This window comes from Sphaerodactylus townsendi, linkage group LG11 (genome assembly GCF_021028975.2).
Source record: "Sphaerodactylus townsendi isolate TG3544 linkage group LG11, MPM_Stown_v2.3, whole genome shotgun sequence".
NCBI lineage: Eukaryota > Metazoa > Chordata > Lepidosauria > Squamata > Sphaerodactylidae > Sphaerodactylus > Sphaerodactylus townsendi.
This window is the reverse complement of record NC_059435.1, coordinates 38,848,078-38,861,395: the sequence shown is the minus strand read 5'-3', so window position 1 is coordinate 38,861,395 and position 13,318 is coordinate 38,848,078. Positions and strand designations below refer to the sequence as shown.

The 13,318-nt window shown below is 41.2% G+C and overlaps 1 protein-coding gene across 3 annotated transcripts in view; it reads left to right on the top strand.

Annotated features, from left to right (window-relative positions):
• The window catches only part of PLEKHA8 (pleckstrin homology domain containing A8), a 36,542-nt gene extending 24,612 nt beyond the window's left edge, over positions 1-11,930 (top strand). For all 3 annotated transcript variants that reach the window (XM_048510965.1, XM_048510966.1, XM_048510964.1), the window contains exons 10-14: positions 2,340-2,398; positions 2,958-3,088; positions 5,113-5,183; positions 5,626-5,687; positions 6,935-11,930. In XM_048510965.1, the coding sequence (XP_048366922.1) occupies positions 2,340-2,398; positions 2,958-3,088; positions 5,113-5,183; positions 5,626-5,687; positions 6,935-7,132 (521 nt within the window). In that variant the 3' untranslated portion in view covers positions 7,133-11,930. The remainder of the gene's footprint in view (positions 1-2,339; positions 2,399-2,957; positions 3,089-5,112; positions 5,184-5,625; positions 5,688-6,934) is intronic.
• The last annotated feature ends 1,388 nt before the right edge of the window (positions 11,931-13,318 follow it).

Below are 13,318 nucleotides of genomic sequence, written 5' to 3'. Positions count from 1 at the left end.
GAATAAGATGGAGCCTTTGTTGAATTAAAAGGCTCGTTCAAAGGAGTGTCAGCTAACAGTGTTAGTTACTTCTGTAGGGATCATTGACAAATACATATTATACACATTTGAATACACAGTGCACTCCCTCTCCCAAGAGGATCACTCTTTAATGACAGTATAAAGGACAGGAAAGAAAGTCCACGATGGTTCATTCTGCAATAGCAGACATTCTCTCAACAAGGTGCCCTGGGAGGGAGAAAAATACATCCAATCCTGTTATGTTTAGTGACAAATAATCCAGGAGTTAGAGTGTTACTCCTTTTAAAAAGGGTTCCAGTACAAAGGAGGGTTCCATTCTATTGCTGTGTTCTTCTGTATCCATTCTGAGTGTAGATCAGGGGTAGGGAACCTGCGGCTCTCCAGATGTTCAGGAACTACAATTCCCATCAGCCTCTGTCAGCATGGCCAATTGGCCATGCTGGTAGGGGCTGATGGGAATTGTAGTTCCTGAACATCTGGAGAGCCGCAGGTTCCCTACCCCTGGTATAGATAATGCAGGAATTAAACAATTCAAGTTTTAAGTTCAGTTCTGACATTACACCAAGCCATGGTTTAATTCAGTTACCTCCATTTGTCACAAGAATGTGGAGGAAGGAGCCAAACGCCTGCCAAGCAGCCAAAATCTATTCAGAGGAACACACAGAAGCCTGGGAGAGCTTGACATTCAGCTTTAGTAGATTAGATTGCAAGTTTGTTCATGGATAAATGGCAGATGGTGCAAGAAAATCGCAGCCTCCTTGTGCGTGTTTTTAAGGTTGATCAAAGTATGAGAGAGGACGAAGACTAAACTAGAAAGACCCAAGAAATTCTGAAATTAGGATTTCATTTTTTTTAAAAGAAAAAGTTATTTGGCAACTCCACGCCGCTGATTTGATTATTAGGGAAAGGATGCTTAAGGAGGGAATCTCTCTTCCACAATCTACATAGCTCCTCCAAACCTGAAGTTAGCTGAACCTGAATCTGTCATCTTATTGACATATTCCTAATTTAAAGCTTCGGAGAGGTTATTTAAATTACAGAACAGGCATGGGAGAGAGTGTTAAACACTCTGTCCAGTGTGGACCATTCCCTGTACTTAAGAACAGTTCTCTGGCCCAGCATTAGTTTTTAGAAAGTGAAAAAAGAATTCCTGGCATAATTCCAGGGCTCTCCCAGGATCAGAGTAGACTTCTGCCTGGCCATTTGTGCTCATGTTCTCTGGCTTCAGGACAAAGTTCAGAGTGAGCAGATGTGTGTCAAGGAGTGTGGTTATTGCCTTTCTGCCTGGCTCTTTTCTATTATTCACTATTTCGTATTCATTTTGTAACTTTTATAAACTGTCTGCCATTGGTCTTTCACTCTGTAACTGTGTCTGGGTTGGATTTTGGATTTTAGTAATTTGCATATTTTGATGGTAAAAAAAGCTTCAGCCAGCATGGTGTGGAGGTTAAGTTGTTAGACTAGGATCTGGTAAACCCAGATTCGAATCCCCACTCTGCCATGGAAACTTGCTGGGTGACCTTGGCCCAGTCAAATGCTCAATAGGGTCAGCCTCAACCCTGGCGGGCATTTGGATGGAAGACCTCCAAAGAATGCCAGGGGCCATGACGTGGAGGCAGGCAATGGCAAACCATCTTTCAAGGTCTCTTGCCTTGCAAACTCTACTGAGTCGCCATAAATCAGCTGTGACTTGATGGCAAAAATGTACGTTGTTATATTAAATAAATACAGTAAATAAATTGGCTGCATTTCAGGGCACTTGTTCTGCAGAGATCACACTTTCCAGCTTTTCCACCCGAAGGAGGTGTCTGTGCTGGTGGAGGGAGGAAGATCCATCTTACAAAAAACATCCCATCAGTACAAACATCCCAGTTTAAATGAGCCTGTGTGATGATGGATCTCCATTGTGATTCTGTTATAAGTACAGTAGCTGCCGGAAGATCCCAATAAATGCCTCTTACTTCAACACAAGAAAGTCCTGCTCAATCCACAGGCTGATTCAGAAATAAGGAAAAAACCAGACACTCTAGAAGCAGCAAATGTGTTGCGTTCCCAACTGGGTTCCTGTTTAAACTTGCTTGGCAGGCCTTTGGCTGCCTCCTCCACACACCTGCAAAGAATGAGGTCATTGACTTCAGCTTCTGCTGCTTTTTGAGATCAGTGGTGACTCTGGGAACTTTGGGAAGCAAAACTGTGCTACATATTAGGAAATATGGGATGCTCAAACCTTTCTCTCTCCCCCTCACCCCATCTTTCTTTACTGGTAGATCAAAATTAAAGCAACTTAAGTCTTAAGTAGTTATTTTCTTCTTTTCTAGACAAACTTGGATCCACAGTCTTTGCTCCTGTTAAGATGGACTTTGTAGGAAACATCAAGGTAACTGTGTCAACCTTACCTTCCAGTTGATAACAGCAACATTAGCTATTTTCAAAGTCAATGTGGAAATAATCCTGTGGATGCTACTCGGAGGCAGAGAAAAAAAGGCACTCTGATAGTTTTTCTGTTTATCTGGTGGATGCCACACAGATCAGCAGCTCTCTCCAAAAACCACAGTGGCCAAACTGATACATTATTCCTGGGTGCCATCTCTTACGCTGTTTCCACACAGCCCAATAACAGCACCCTAGGGACGGTAAATACACCGTCCCTAGGGCACTGTTCGCACAGCTGGCACTGCTGCATCGCAGTAGTGCTGTGCTCGTGCCACCGCTTTTGAACCTTGCTTGGGGAGCGTGGTTTTTCAAAAGTGGCATCTTCCCACCTGCACTATGCGAACCACAGCGGCATGAGGGCATCACTTTTGGCCCCTCCGGTGTTTGCGTATTTCGAATCTCGGCATCCTTGAGAGGGCTACCTAAAATGCAGTATGTTCTGTAAGGCTCTGAAAATATTTTTCATGAAACATGAAGTTCATTATCTTTCCTGTCCCTTCCAGAAAATCAATCAGAAATACATAACCAACAAAGATGAGTTCAGTACGCTTCAGAAAATTGTCCTCCATGAAGTGAGCAACGAAGAAGCCCAAGTTAGAAACTCTGCAACAGAGGCTCTTCTCTGGCTTAAAAGGTAAACTGTCTGACGTTTGAAATGCTGACAGGATTTACAGATACTCTGTAACAACTAGATTCTCATAGTTGTTGCTTCATGTGGTAAAATCCACATTGGTGTTTTTAAAATATTTTTTCCTATATCGCTAGAAAGATGTGCATAATAGGATGTGCATAATAACCAGCAATATCAGTAAATGTTCTCCTTTGCCATCCTGGCCTTTAACATGCCAAGTAAATTAGGTGATTAGGAAATCTCAAGTATCCCTGTATGACAGAAGAATGTGTACTGATCTTTAAATCTGTACTCAAGTTCAGATTTGCAAGACTGAAAGTTGCTACACGCAATGTTGCTGAACTCAGTACAGCACAGACACCTGCCCTTCTGATAAGCTTTCGCTAACCTTCATCTTTGTGACCTCTCACTCCGTTTATTTATTTGGGTATTTTGGTCTCTCCTTTGAGTCAAGCAAAGAAGCAAAAAAAACACCCCTTCCTGCTAACAATAATCTAGACAATTTAAAAACTAAAATACAAAAGCAATATTTTTTAAAAACTCCACAAACACAAAATTGAATACTAAAAGGAGCAAATAAGAATCAGAGACTGACAGCCAGAGCCCCCAGTGGCAGGCCACAGCATTGCTTTGGTGCTGCTTTGCCACCTCCAGGAGAGCTTCTCGGCAGCGCAGAGAGGCTAAAAACAAAACTGCCGAAAAGCTCTCCATTGGGCTTTATGGGCTTACACCACCAAAAAGGGTGGTGTAAGCCCAAACCAGCAGCATTGGCATTCCCACAGGCAAAGGCCAGGAAGAAACTGACGTCTTCTCCACTCCCTGACCTGCCTTCGGAACACCTTTGGCCACACTGGTGCAGCTGTAACCATTATCTTAAAAGTTAGCTTGAATTATGCCAAGCAAGCTTCACTTAGGATAGGTCCATATGTTTGCAGCCAGTAAGACTGATACTTCTACATCTGCATTACCTCATGGTTTCCTGCAACAAACCCCAGTGGAAGTACAAGTGTCTCTTGGCTCTAGGTGTACATGCCCTCATTGAATCAGTGTGGCTGATTCCATATAATAAATATTTAACATCTGTGTAGTGCTTTCAGTGATCAAAGTGCTTCATGTACAGATCCCAATAACACTTTGGAGAACCTTGTAAAGTCAGGAGGTATTTTTGTCCCCATTTTGCAGATGGGAGACAGACTGAATGAGAACTCTAGCGAGTTTTGTGGCTAAACTGAGATTTGAACTGACAACATCCTGGCTCATTCTCTTAGTCACTATGCTTCACCAGATGCATATTCAACAATTAGGTTTGTATAAAATGGTTTCAGAAACACAATCAAATTGGTGAATGATGGGTGGGCAGAAGGCTCAGGAGAGGACAGGGACAGAAGGAGAGGGAACTGCTCCCGGGGCACGATCTGCCCATGCGTCCATGCCCCGCCCCTGGGGAGGGGGGGCTGGGGGACGATTTTCTGCCCCCACGTGACGCTAGTGGTGTGCGCCCAGGGCGTGGCACCCTCACCCCGTTGCAGCTTTGCCACTGGGAGAGGAGCAGCCCTAGTGATTTTTGCTAGTTCTAACGGGCAAGCCAGTAAGACTTTGAGGTGATGAATTATACTTATTTTGTGAGGGGGTGATTTTCTCATTAAAAAAGAAACCATAAATTGATAAAAAGCATAACTATGCAAGATTTATGCGGCCCATTACAGAATCATGTCCAAAATGCCTGATGCAGAACTAATCCTACTGATTAACAGGCCTTGAAGTTTTTCTAAGTGGAGGTTTGTGAGAGAATTTTGCTGACGAGACGAAAACTTTTCTTACAGCAATCAATATTTGTTTTTATTACTCTCTAATGCCAGTTTTCACAATTGTTGAAATATATGTATTGCCAGTTTTCACAATTTAAAAAATATATTTTGGTGGTTTTTAAACATGTAATATTCACACTCCACACCTAGCATCTTCTCTTTAAGAAAAAATTAAGTCACAACTTTATAATGTTACTATTATGGTCTTGTTCCAAACAGGGGTTTAAAATTTCTGAAGGAGTTTTTAACAGAACTAAAGAAGGGAGAAAAGAATATTCAAACAGCACTGAGTAAGTATGGAACATTTTATAGAAAAATACAAAATGCCAAATAAACTGGAGGGAGGTAGTCTGTTTTCTGTCACTTTTATTAATTGAGCTTGCATTTACAGTTATGCAATACAAAACAATAATCCTTATAAGGCATACATTAAGAAGTTTTGTTTACGATCTGACCAGAAACTGTTAATCAGGGGTGGTAACAAATTGACAAAAGTAAAACAAATTATCAAAAGGAAATAAAAGTTAAACCTTCTATAAAATATTATATATTTTAAAAAATGGATAAGAGCATGAATTGCATTTACAGTTCTTATAATGAAAATTATGCTTGGAAATTAAACACGTTTGCTTTAAGAAGGAGCATTCATTGACTTAATATTGTTGAAAAGCCTGTTAGCTGGTTTGATATACATGACTACATGAAATGCTTTCTTTTTCTTTATGATCCCAGATAATGCTTATGGCAGAACATTACGACAACACCACGGATGGGTTGTCCGTGGAGTTTTTGCGGTGAGTTTGTACTGTTTTAGTCATTTATGAGGATAACAGGGTTAGATTCCTTTAATTCACTCACTTTATATGCAACATGCATTGTCTGAGTAGACCTTTTATGTATTAAAAGCATGTTTTCTCAACTTTTTCCTGCCAACTAATTTATGCATTTCAGACCTGCCAACTAATTTATGCATAGTCCCATTTTAAGTAGAGTTACATGCTTTTTAAGTACACTGATTTTAGTGGATGGAATAACTCTGCCTAAGATAGCATTTACGTACATTGAAGAAAAAAATATCACTGATTTGTCCTCAGTGTCACCAGCATAATAAAAAGTTTGTAATGATGAGAGCATGTTTTGATGGATGTCTAGCCACTCAGTATAAAAAAAAATTATCAAATAGCTTTTCTGACTCCTGAAGCTATATCTGCATATGTAGCCTTTCCTCCCTCATTTAATGCCACAGAAAGCCATAGCTGTCTCAGGCTTGCCCGAATAAGGTTACGTTTGTTCTCTGATACCCCCTTCTTCCCTACCATCTGAGACCAAAGACTACAGGTGCAAGATAAATTAGCAGAGAGACCTGTGAGGGGTCCGAATAAAGGATAGCTGACTTCTTTCTGGAGCCTTGTTTTTAAGTCTGATCCCTCTGGTGTTGTTTTCTGACATTTTGCCTTTAATTTTTTCCCCTTGTCTGTGGCACAAAAATAAACATAATTTTAATTACCGGATATACTCGCGTATAAGCCGTGTTTTTCATCCCTGTTTAAAGGCTGAGAAAAGCCTCCGCGGCTTATACGCAAGTCACCATTTTCTATCCATGAAAAGGAGGCTGGAGGCGGGACAACCTCCCTACCCCCGGGAAGCTGCTTGTTGCTGCCCTCCTCCTCCTCCCAGGGTGAAGGGGGAACCCCGAGGCACCCTGGCTGGCTGGGCTTCCTCAAACCCTGGGAGGCAGAGGGAGCTCCTTATTTGGGCAGTGACATCAGGGGGAATCACTACCCAGATAAGAGCTCCCTCTGCCTGTCGGCTGGGTTTGACAAAGTACACGTGTATGTACACATACACATATTTTGTGTATGTGTACATTTGAAATTTGTGTATGTGTACATTTATAGTCTGCCTTTTTTTCCATCATGGAACTCCAGGCCACAGCTAAAGTCTTTCATCCAGGTACTGACCAGAGCCAGACCTGCTTAGCTTTAGTCTTGTGACCATATTCTGGGAAATAAGTTGCTGTTTCTGTCTTTTCTCCTTGCAGCTAGCTTTAAGGGCATCCCCCAACTATGAAAACTTTGTGGCTGCACTGTCTGTCGGAGAATGCAGTAATCACAACGAACTTTTTTATAGCGGGATGCAAAGGGACCTTAACATCTACCTACCAGCCATGGAAAAGCAGCTCGGCATCTTGGATGCACTGTATGAAGAACACGGGCTTGAATCAGACGAGGTGGTGTGAGCGTCAGCCAACGCAGTGCCTCACAAATTCAGGGATTGTATTTGTTAACATAGCTTTTTCCCCCAGAAGGCTATTTCTGTTTCTTTGTATTTCTTTCCATACTTGGGGAAGGAAAAGACTCCAAAGTTTTGCTTTTTTATACATAGGTTTTGAAAATAATAATAATGCTTGTTTGCGCTTAAATGCAAAGGTGCTATATATACTGGCAGGGTTATGCCTATCCTTACAGAAAACGTTTTAAGCCAAATCCCGTAGTGTTTACTGTGTTTCAGACCATTAATTGAGGTTGAAGGCATGGAGTTTGGTGCCATTGTGCTAAATAGTTTGAAGCAGTTCCGGGTTCAAATCAGTGAAAGCAAGAGCAGAATTTAGTTTTACTATTACAACTCTCTACCAAGATTTCTAAATGTTAGTGTCCAGACAAGGTATTCTTGTAAACTAAATTATAAGCAGTGGCCAGGAATTAGTATCATAACATACCCAGCCGCCCACTTTTTCATTCAGTGACGACCGCTGTTGGCTACACCCATCCATGAGAAGCCACATCAGTATACACTTGCCAAGTATCTAGCAGTAATACATTTCATGATGCTAAGTAGCGATAGCCATCTTCTTAAAATAAGGGCATATTCGCAATCTTGAAATCCTAGTGCTAGCATTAGTCCTTACCCTGTGATCACCCCAATGCTATACAAGTTGCGGGGAAGGGCGGGGGAGACATGGTACATTGAACTTGTGGGAAACTGATGCATTGGAAGATATAACCTTTATTTCAAGGGCCTTTTTGCAACCAAGATATTTTGTGTCTACGTGTGGTTTAAAGATCTAGCAGATCTGGTTTACAAAAAGGTGGATTTGGGGTACTTGGGAAACTTTTGAAAAGGGCTCCAGTCTCACCAAGAGTACAAGAACTGCTTCTAATTTTTAAAGGCATAACTGGTTTCTCTAAGCAGAGTTTAGAATGAATAACTTTCCTTGCAGCTGAAGATAGAAATTCACCTCTGAATTAAAGATTGATAGGCCACATACAGAATTCATTCTAGTTCTAATGTTAACCTCAGGAATTTCTTCTGATCACTTGCAGAGGAGTTCATTTTTATGTCATTCAAAGGTGAAAGGAAAAGGAAAGGAAAAACTGCCTGGAAAAGCAGTGACTATCGTTCTTCAACTTAAGGGCTATCTATTGACATATTTTCTAATGGTGAAGAGACATTCCTGGACACCATGTTTTTCATTCCCTGCCCAGCATCTTGTCAAGCATCCGCCATTCCTCCCTTCCCACTGCACTTCTCTTCCCGGTTGCTCCTTTGCTTGATTCTCCTCCTCGTTACTGTGCCCCACTCACTCCAACATCCAGCCAAGATGGACACTTTGCTTTCTTGAAATGTTTGGAGTTCTGTGGCTACTGCTTTTTTTACACTGGTTCTGAACCAGTGGAGGTTTGGAGAAAATGTGTTCATCTAATTGGAAGCTTATTATGAGGCATCTTCAGCCAGATGGGGAAGCTCACCACTCTGTTTCCACAGATTTTAACACACAACCAGGTGGCTGGAGGCAACAGTGCATTTCCACAGGGCTACAGGTGCCACTTGCTAAAGTTGCTGTATTGCTCCCAGTCATTTAAATCTCACATCAGTGGCATAGTTACGAATAATGAACAGAGAAAAAGGTTTTTTGCACAATAAATATTTCAGCCTATTTAGTCCTATTCCTACCGGAATTAGTATTCTAGGGCTTCTCTTCCATCTCCTGGGAGCAATGCATGTGCTTCATCATAAAACAAATCCATTCAGTTCTCATGGCTGGCTTCTTGTAGAGTAAGGTTATCATCATGAAGAATGCAGGTGTTTGGTGTGTTTTGGCTAAGCCTGTGTAAGTGAACTTCTTTTCTTTAACTTGAAGGGGGAGGTGGGGTGGGGAGGCAGCCCATGGCCAAAAGAGAAAGCAGCTCCATTTGTTCCTCTGCGATTGAACTGAACCATCCCCTGAGAAAGGCAGGCTGGGAATCCCCATGGCTACGGGAAACATGCAAAGCAGCACAAAGTGGCTGGTTGTAGGCGGAGGGCCAGGGCAAACCCTGCCCGCTCTGGCTGTGAAGCAAAATTACATTTGTGCTACAAGGTCTCTCACGTTTTGTGAGGAGATCAGGAAGTGAGGGCAGACCCTTGCGATATATATAATACACTGGACATTCCTGTACTTCAATTATTCCTGGTCAAATTGACTTCTCTACTTGCTATTAGAAGATCTGTCATTTTCGTTTATTGCAGAAAGTCTTGTTGTCCTGTGTGGAAGTCTAATAGCTTTCCCAAAATTAATGTACATCTCATAAAGCAACGCACATTTGTGATACTTAATATTGTTTTATCAAGCAAAGCTGCCAAGCAGTGGTGACGTCTGATGTATGCTGATACAGAACCTCTGCTGTGGGGCTTGTCAAAGGACTGTGCCAGATGGGCAAAAACAGCTGGTCCACTTATTCAGTGCTGAGTGTGAGCATTTCACAGGGTAGTATGTTGCTTGGGGGTTAAAAGGATAATTGTGCAATCTTGCAACTGAAATATAAGCATGCTTTCTGCTCTCAACTATTAGACTGACATTTCATTTCCAAAGCAAAGATGTCTTACATCTCTGTCCCATTCTTCACTTTATCAAAAATGAACTGTCAGTCTAGCTACAGCATACAATCCAAATACATGTCCACCTTCTGATTCCTTTTTAGCAGCTGATATATTCTCAGGGATCGGAGCAGCAAGGCAAAAATGCACAAGTCCATATTTTAAAAGATTTTGAAAGTTCATGTAAAAATACTATCAGTCAATTTAACCTCGTGTAAAGGGCACTTCTGCTATAAGCTGTCTGTTTGGCTAATGCATTTGCTCATGACATAAGAATACCAAAGTGATCTGAAATGCTTCTAATTTATCAGCTGTTGGCATATTTTACTTGCAAAATGTATATCTTTTTAAAGTAATGTAGAAACTCATAGAACTGTTGTGTTTCAACAAAGAACAAACATTTTACTAGAAACTCCTCCCCCCACCCCCCGGTACACATTTGTGGTATGTATTAAATTGGCTTGATATTTTGTAAGATTGCCTTATTTTAAAACATATTAAATATATCAATATAAACTGGTGATCTGTCAGACAAAAATGCCAAATGTTATGAGAGTGGCAGTACAATCCTGTCCAGACTTCCTAGTGCTGAGTGTGTATGATTTCAAAGACCTTTGAAATCAATGGCCTTCGTTTGGACTTCTAGTAGAATGGTGTTTCAAACAGGGCCTGTTGAGCCTCTGTGAGCTGCCAAACTTCACATCACTGATAGGGACAATGCTGGCTGTAGAGCAAGTTTTTCTTAGCTCTTGCCTCCCTAGATATTGGAGACCTTGAATTTGATCAGTGGATTAGAAGGATCTGGATTTTAAACCCACTAGTTCTGAAAAAATCTAGAATCAGTAGTGTGAGTGTGCTTGTTTTTCTTGTTTGTTTTTCTCCTTGTTACTCCTTTGTTTTTTTCTCTCATCTTCTCCATTCTTAATTTTTTAACAATAAGTGAAATCAATGGGCTTCAACCAGGAGGTTTCACTGTAGGCATGGTAACAGACCACATTAGCCATCTTCTGAAAGGACAGGTATCCATTCCATTGGCTGATGTTATTGAATTAAAAACGTTCATACTTGCTTACGAATTTTTGCATTTTGCCAAACATTTGACCCCATCCTAGTTGTGCCAGCAAATGCAGGCAGAGGAAGAGGTGGCAGCATAATGTCTCTCCAGCATGGCAAGCTCACCTTCAGGCCTCTGTGTTATGGTTGATACTCTAATATAAATAGAAGGGCAACCCATATGGCCAAAAGAAACCTGGACTGAATAGATTGAAACTAACTGGCTTCTTTGATGGTGCTGAAGTGCTTTGCAGCCTTGGACTGAGTTCCCTGTTCTTGTCTTGAATATTTCTACCCTAAGAAAATGCAATCACCAGTTTAAACTTAAGCAACAACTAGTTTGATTTCAAAATCCTCCATGTTTTCCTGTTTCACCTAAAGGGGAAAAAGCCATTTTCCAGGATGTCCTCGTATGCATAATTTCAGTTTCTGTGCCACAGAAATGGGGCTCCAACTGCAATTAGAACCATACTAAATGTTCACTTTATTCAAAAATTTGGTCTCTTCAATAAAGTATGAGGAATGGCTTTGAAAATAAAGCCGAGCTTATTTGGGCTCAGAGTGTAGCGGTGGGGCTGGGGCTGATTGGAATATTTGTATCTGTTAGTCTTGATCAATGGACTGTCTAATGGATAGGATGCCCTATGCTGGTATTTGTGGGGGGAGGGACACAGCTGCATTGTTTTTCTCAGCTACAGCAACAAATGAAAGCATTTTTATTCCACATTCATTCATCAGCTCTAAAACAAAAGCAATCAGTTTGTGTAATAAGTGTCTTTTTACTTTTTTCAATCCCAAGCTATAGTTGGACACTCTGTTTTGTATAATAATAATGAAAGCAATCAATTCATTTTTAATATTATTTAAAAGATTATTTATTAATAATATGCATTTTTTTAAAAAAAATAGCTTGATAGCTCTTGATTTGCAAAGATTATTTAGAAAGTAATTATTGTGTTCTTGTAGGAGTGGAATGTATCTGGTCTTCTTCCAAACTGCAATTCTGCAATCAATAGGTATTATTCTAATTAAAAAAAAAATTCATCCTGGTATCACATGGTGGCTAAAATGAACATTAATTTACTCCTAGAAGGTGGTGGAAATAAAAAATGGTTGAACACAGAAAATTGCAGTGTGAATTTCTAATCCATTCTGATTCTGAATTGCAACTAACCCTCTCTCTGGCATTTGGAGAAGATCCCTGCGCATAATCTGCAGTTCTGGGTAACTGGCCACATTGGAATCAGATCCCCATTCTCTCATTCAGTCTAGTAGAAAGCAGATGTGGAAGTGTTATGGTTATATATACAGACAGTAGATTATAGGTCTCTCCTGGTGGATGCTGGTTTGAAAGAAAAAAAATACATTCAGGACACATGTGTACCCCAGTGTAAAGCAATTTCAATGTGACATCAGGATTATGATACTATAATTTCCCTCAAAAAAATAAATTGTATTTTTTGAGGGTGCCCAGAATCCCTTACAGTTGGCCTTGAGTTTGAAGGAGGTGGTGTATTTCTGGGTTAGAGATATAGCTGTCTTATGTAAATGCCTGAATGAAAGAAGGCAAACCATATTTTGTGATCCCACAATCATGCTGAACAAAAACAGAATTATACTGTTCAGCAACCTAGGAATAGCCACTTTCACTTTTTAAAATGCATGTTTCCAGCCTTCCTTGTTTCAAAGAGTGGTTTAAGGTTTGTGTGCAACAGTTATGATCTTAGAGCAGGGGTCCCCAAACTAAGGCCCGGGGGCCAAATGTGGCCCCCTGGAGGCATTTATCCGGCCCGCCAGGCATGGCAGCGATGGCTCCATTCATGTGCAGTGGGGGCTCGAGGGAGAGGAGGAACCGGCCCCAACGGCTGTTGATTGCAGTTACATGACGGCACCCCCAAATCTCCATGAATTTTCTGACCCAGAGTTGGAAACCTTACATGTGGCAACGCCTGCTTCGCCCTTCCCTCTTGGCTACTCCATGTGTTGCTCTCAAGCTTTCTGTTCTGCCTCACTCCCATTGGCATCAGCCAGGCTGGCGAATCGCTCGCTGCTAGGGAGGAAGATACCTGATCCTGGGTTAGATGGAATGCTTCATTGGGAAAGTTCTGCTTTTTTTTTTTTACAGGGGAAGGTATTCCACAGCCTCCCCAACAATATTTGGAGCCCACCCTGTACTTGACATACTTTGGTCACTGTTCTAAAAATAGACCATGACAGAAAGGCTGAAAGGTGAAATCAAACATTTTACAATCATTTGTGCATAGGAATTTGTTCATAGTTTTTTTTTAGTCCGGCCCTCCAACAGTCTGAGGGACAGTGAACTGGCCCCCTGCTTAAAAAGTTTGGGGATCCCTGTCTTAGAGGAACAAGAGGAGGCCAAGGCTGGCCAAGACTGCCCACAGTTGGGCAGGGGGCAGGTAGACCTTCACATTAGTCATTATTTCTTGTCTCCACTTCTTACTTGCCAAATCAGAATACATTCTGAACAATTTCTGAATTGTAGAGTTTACCTTTT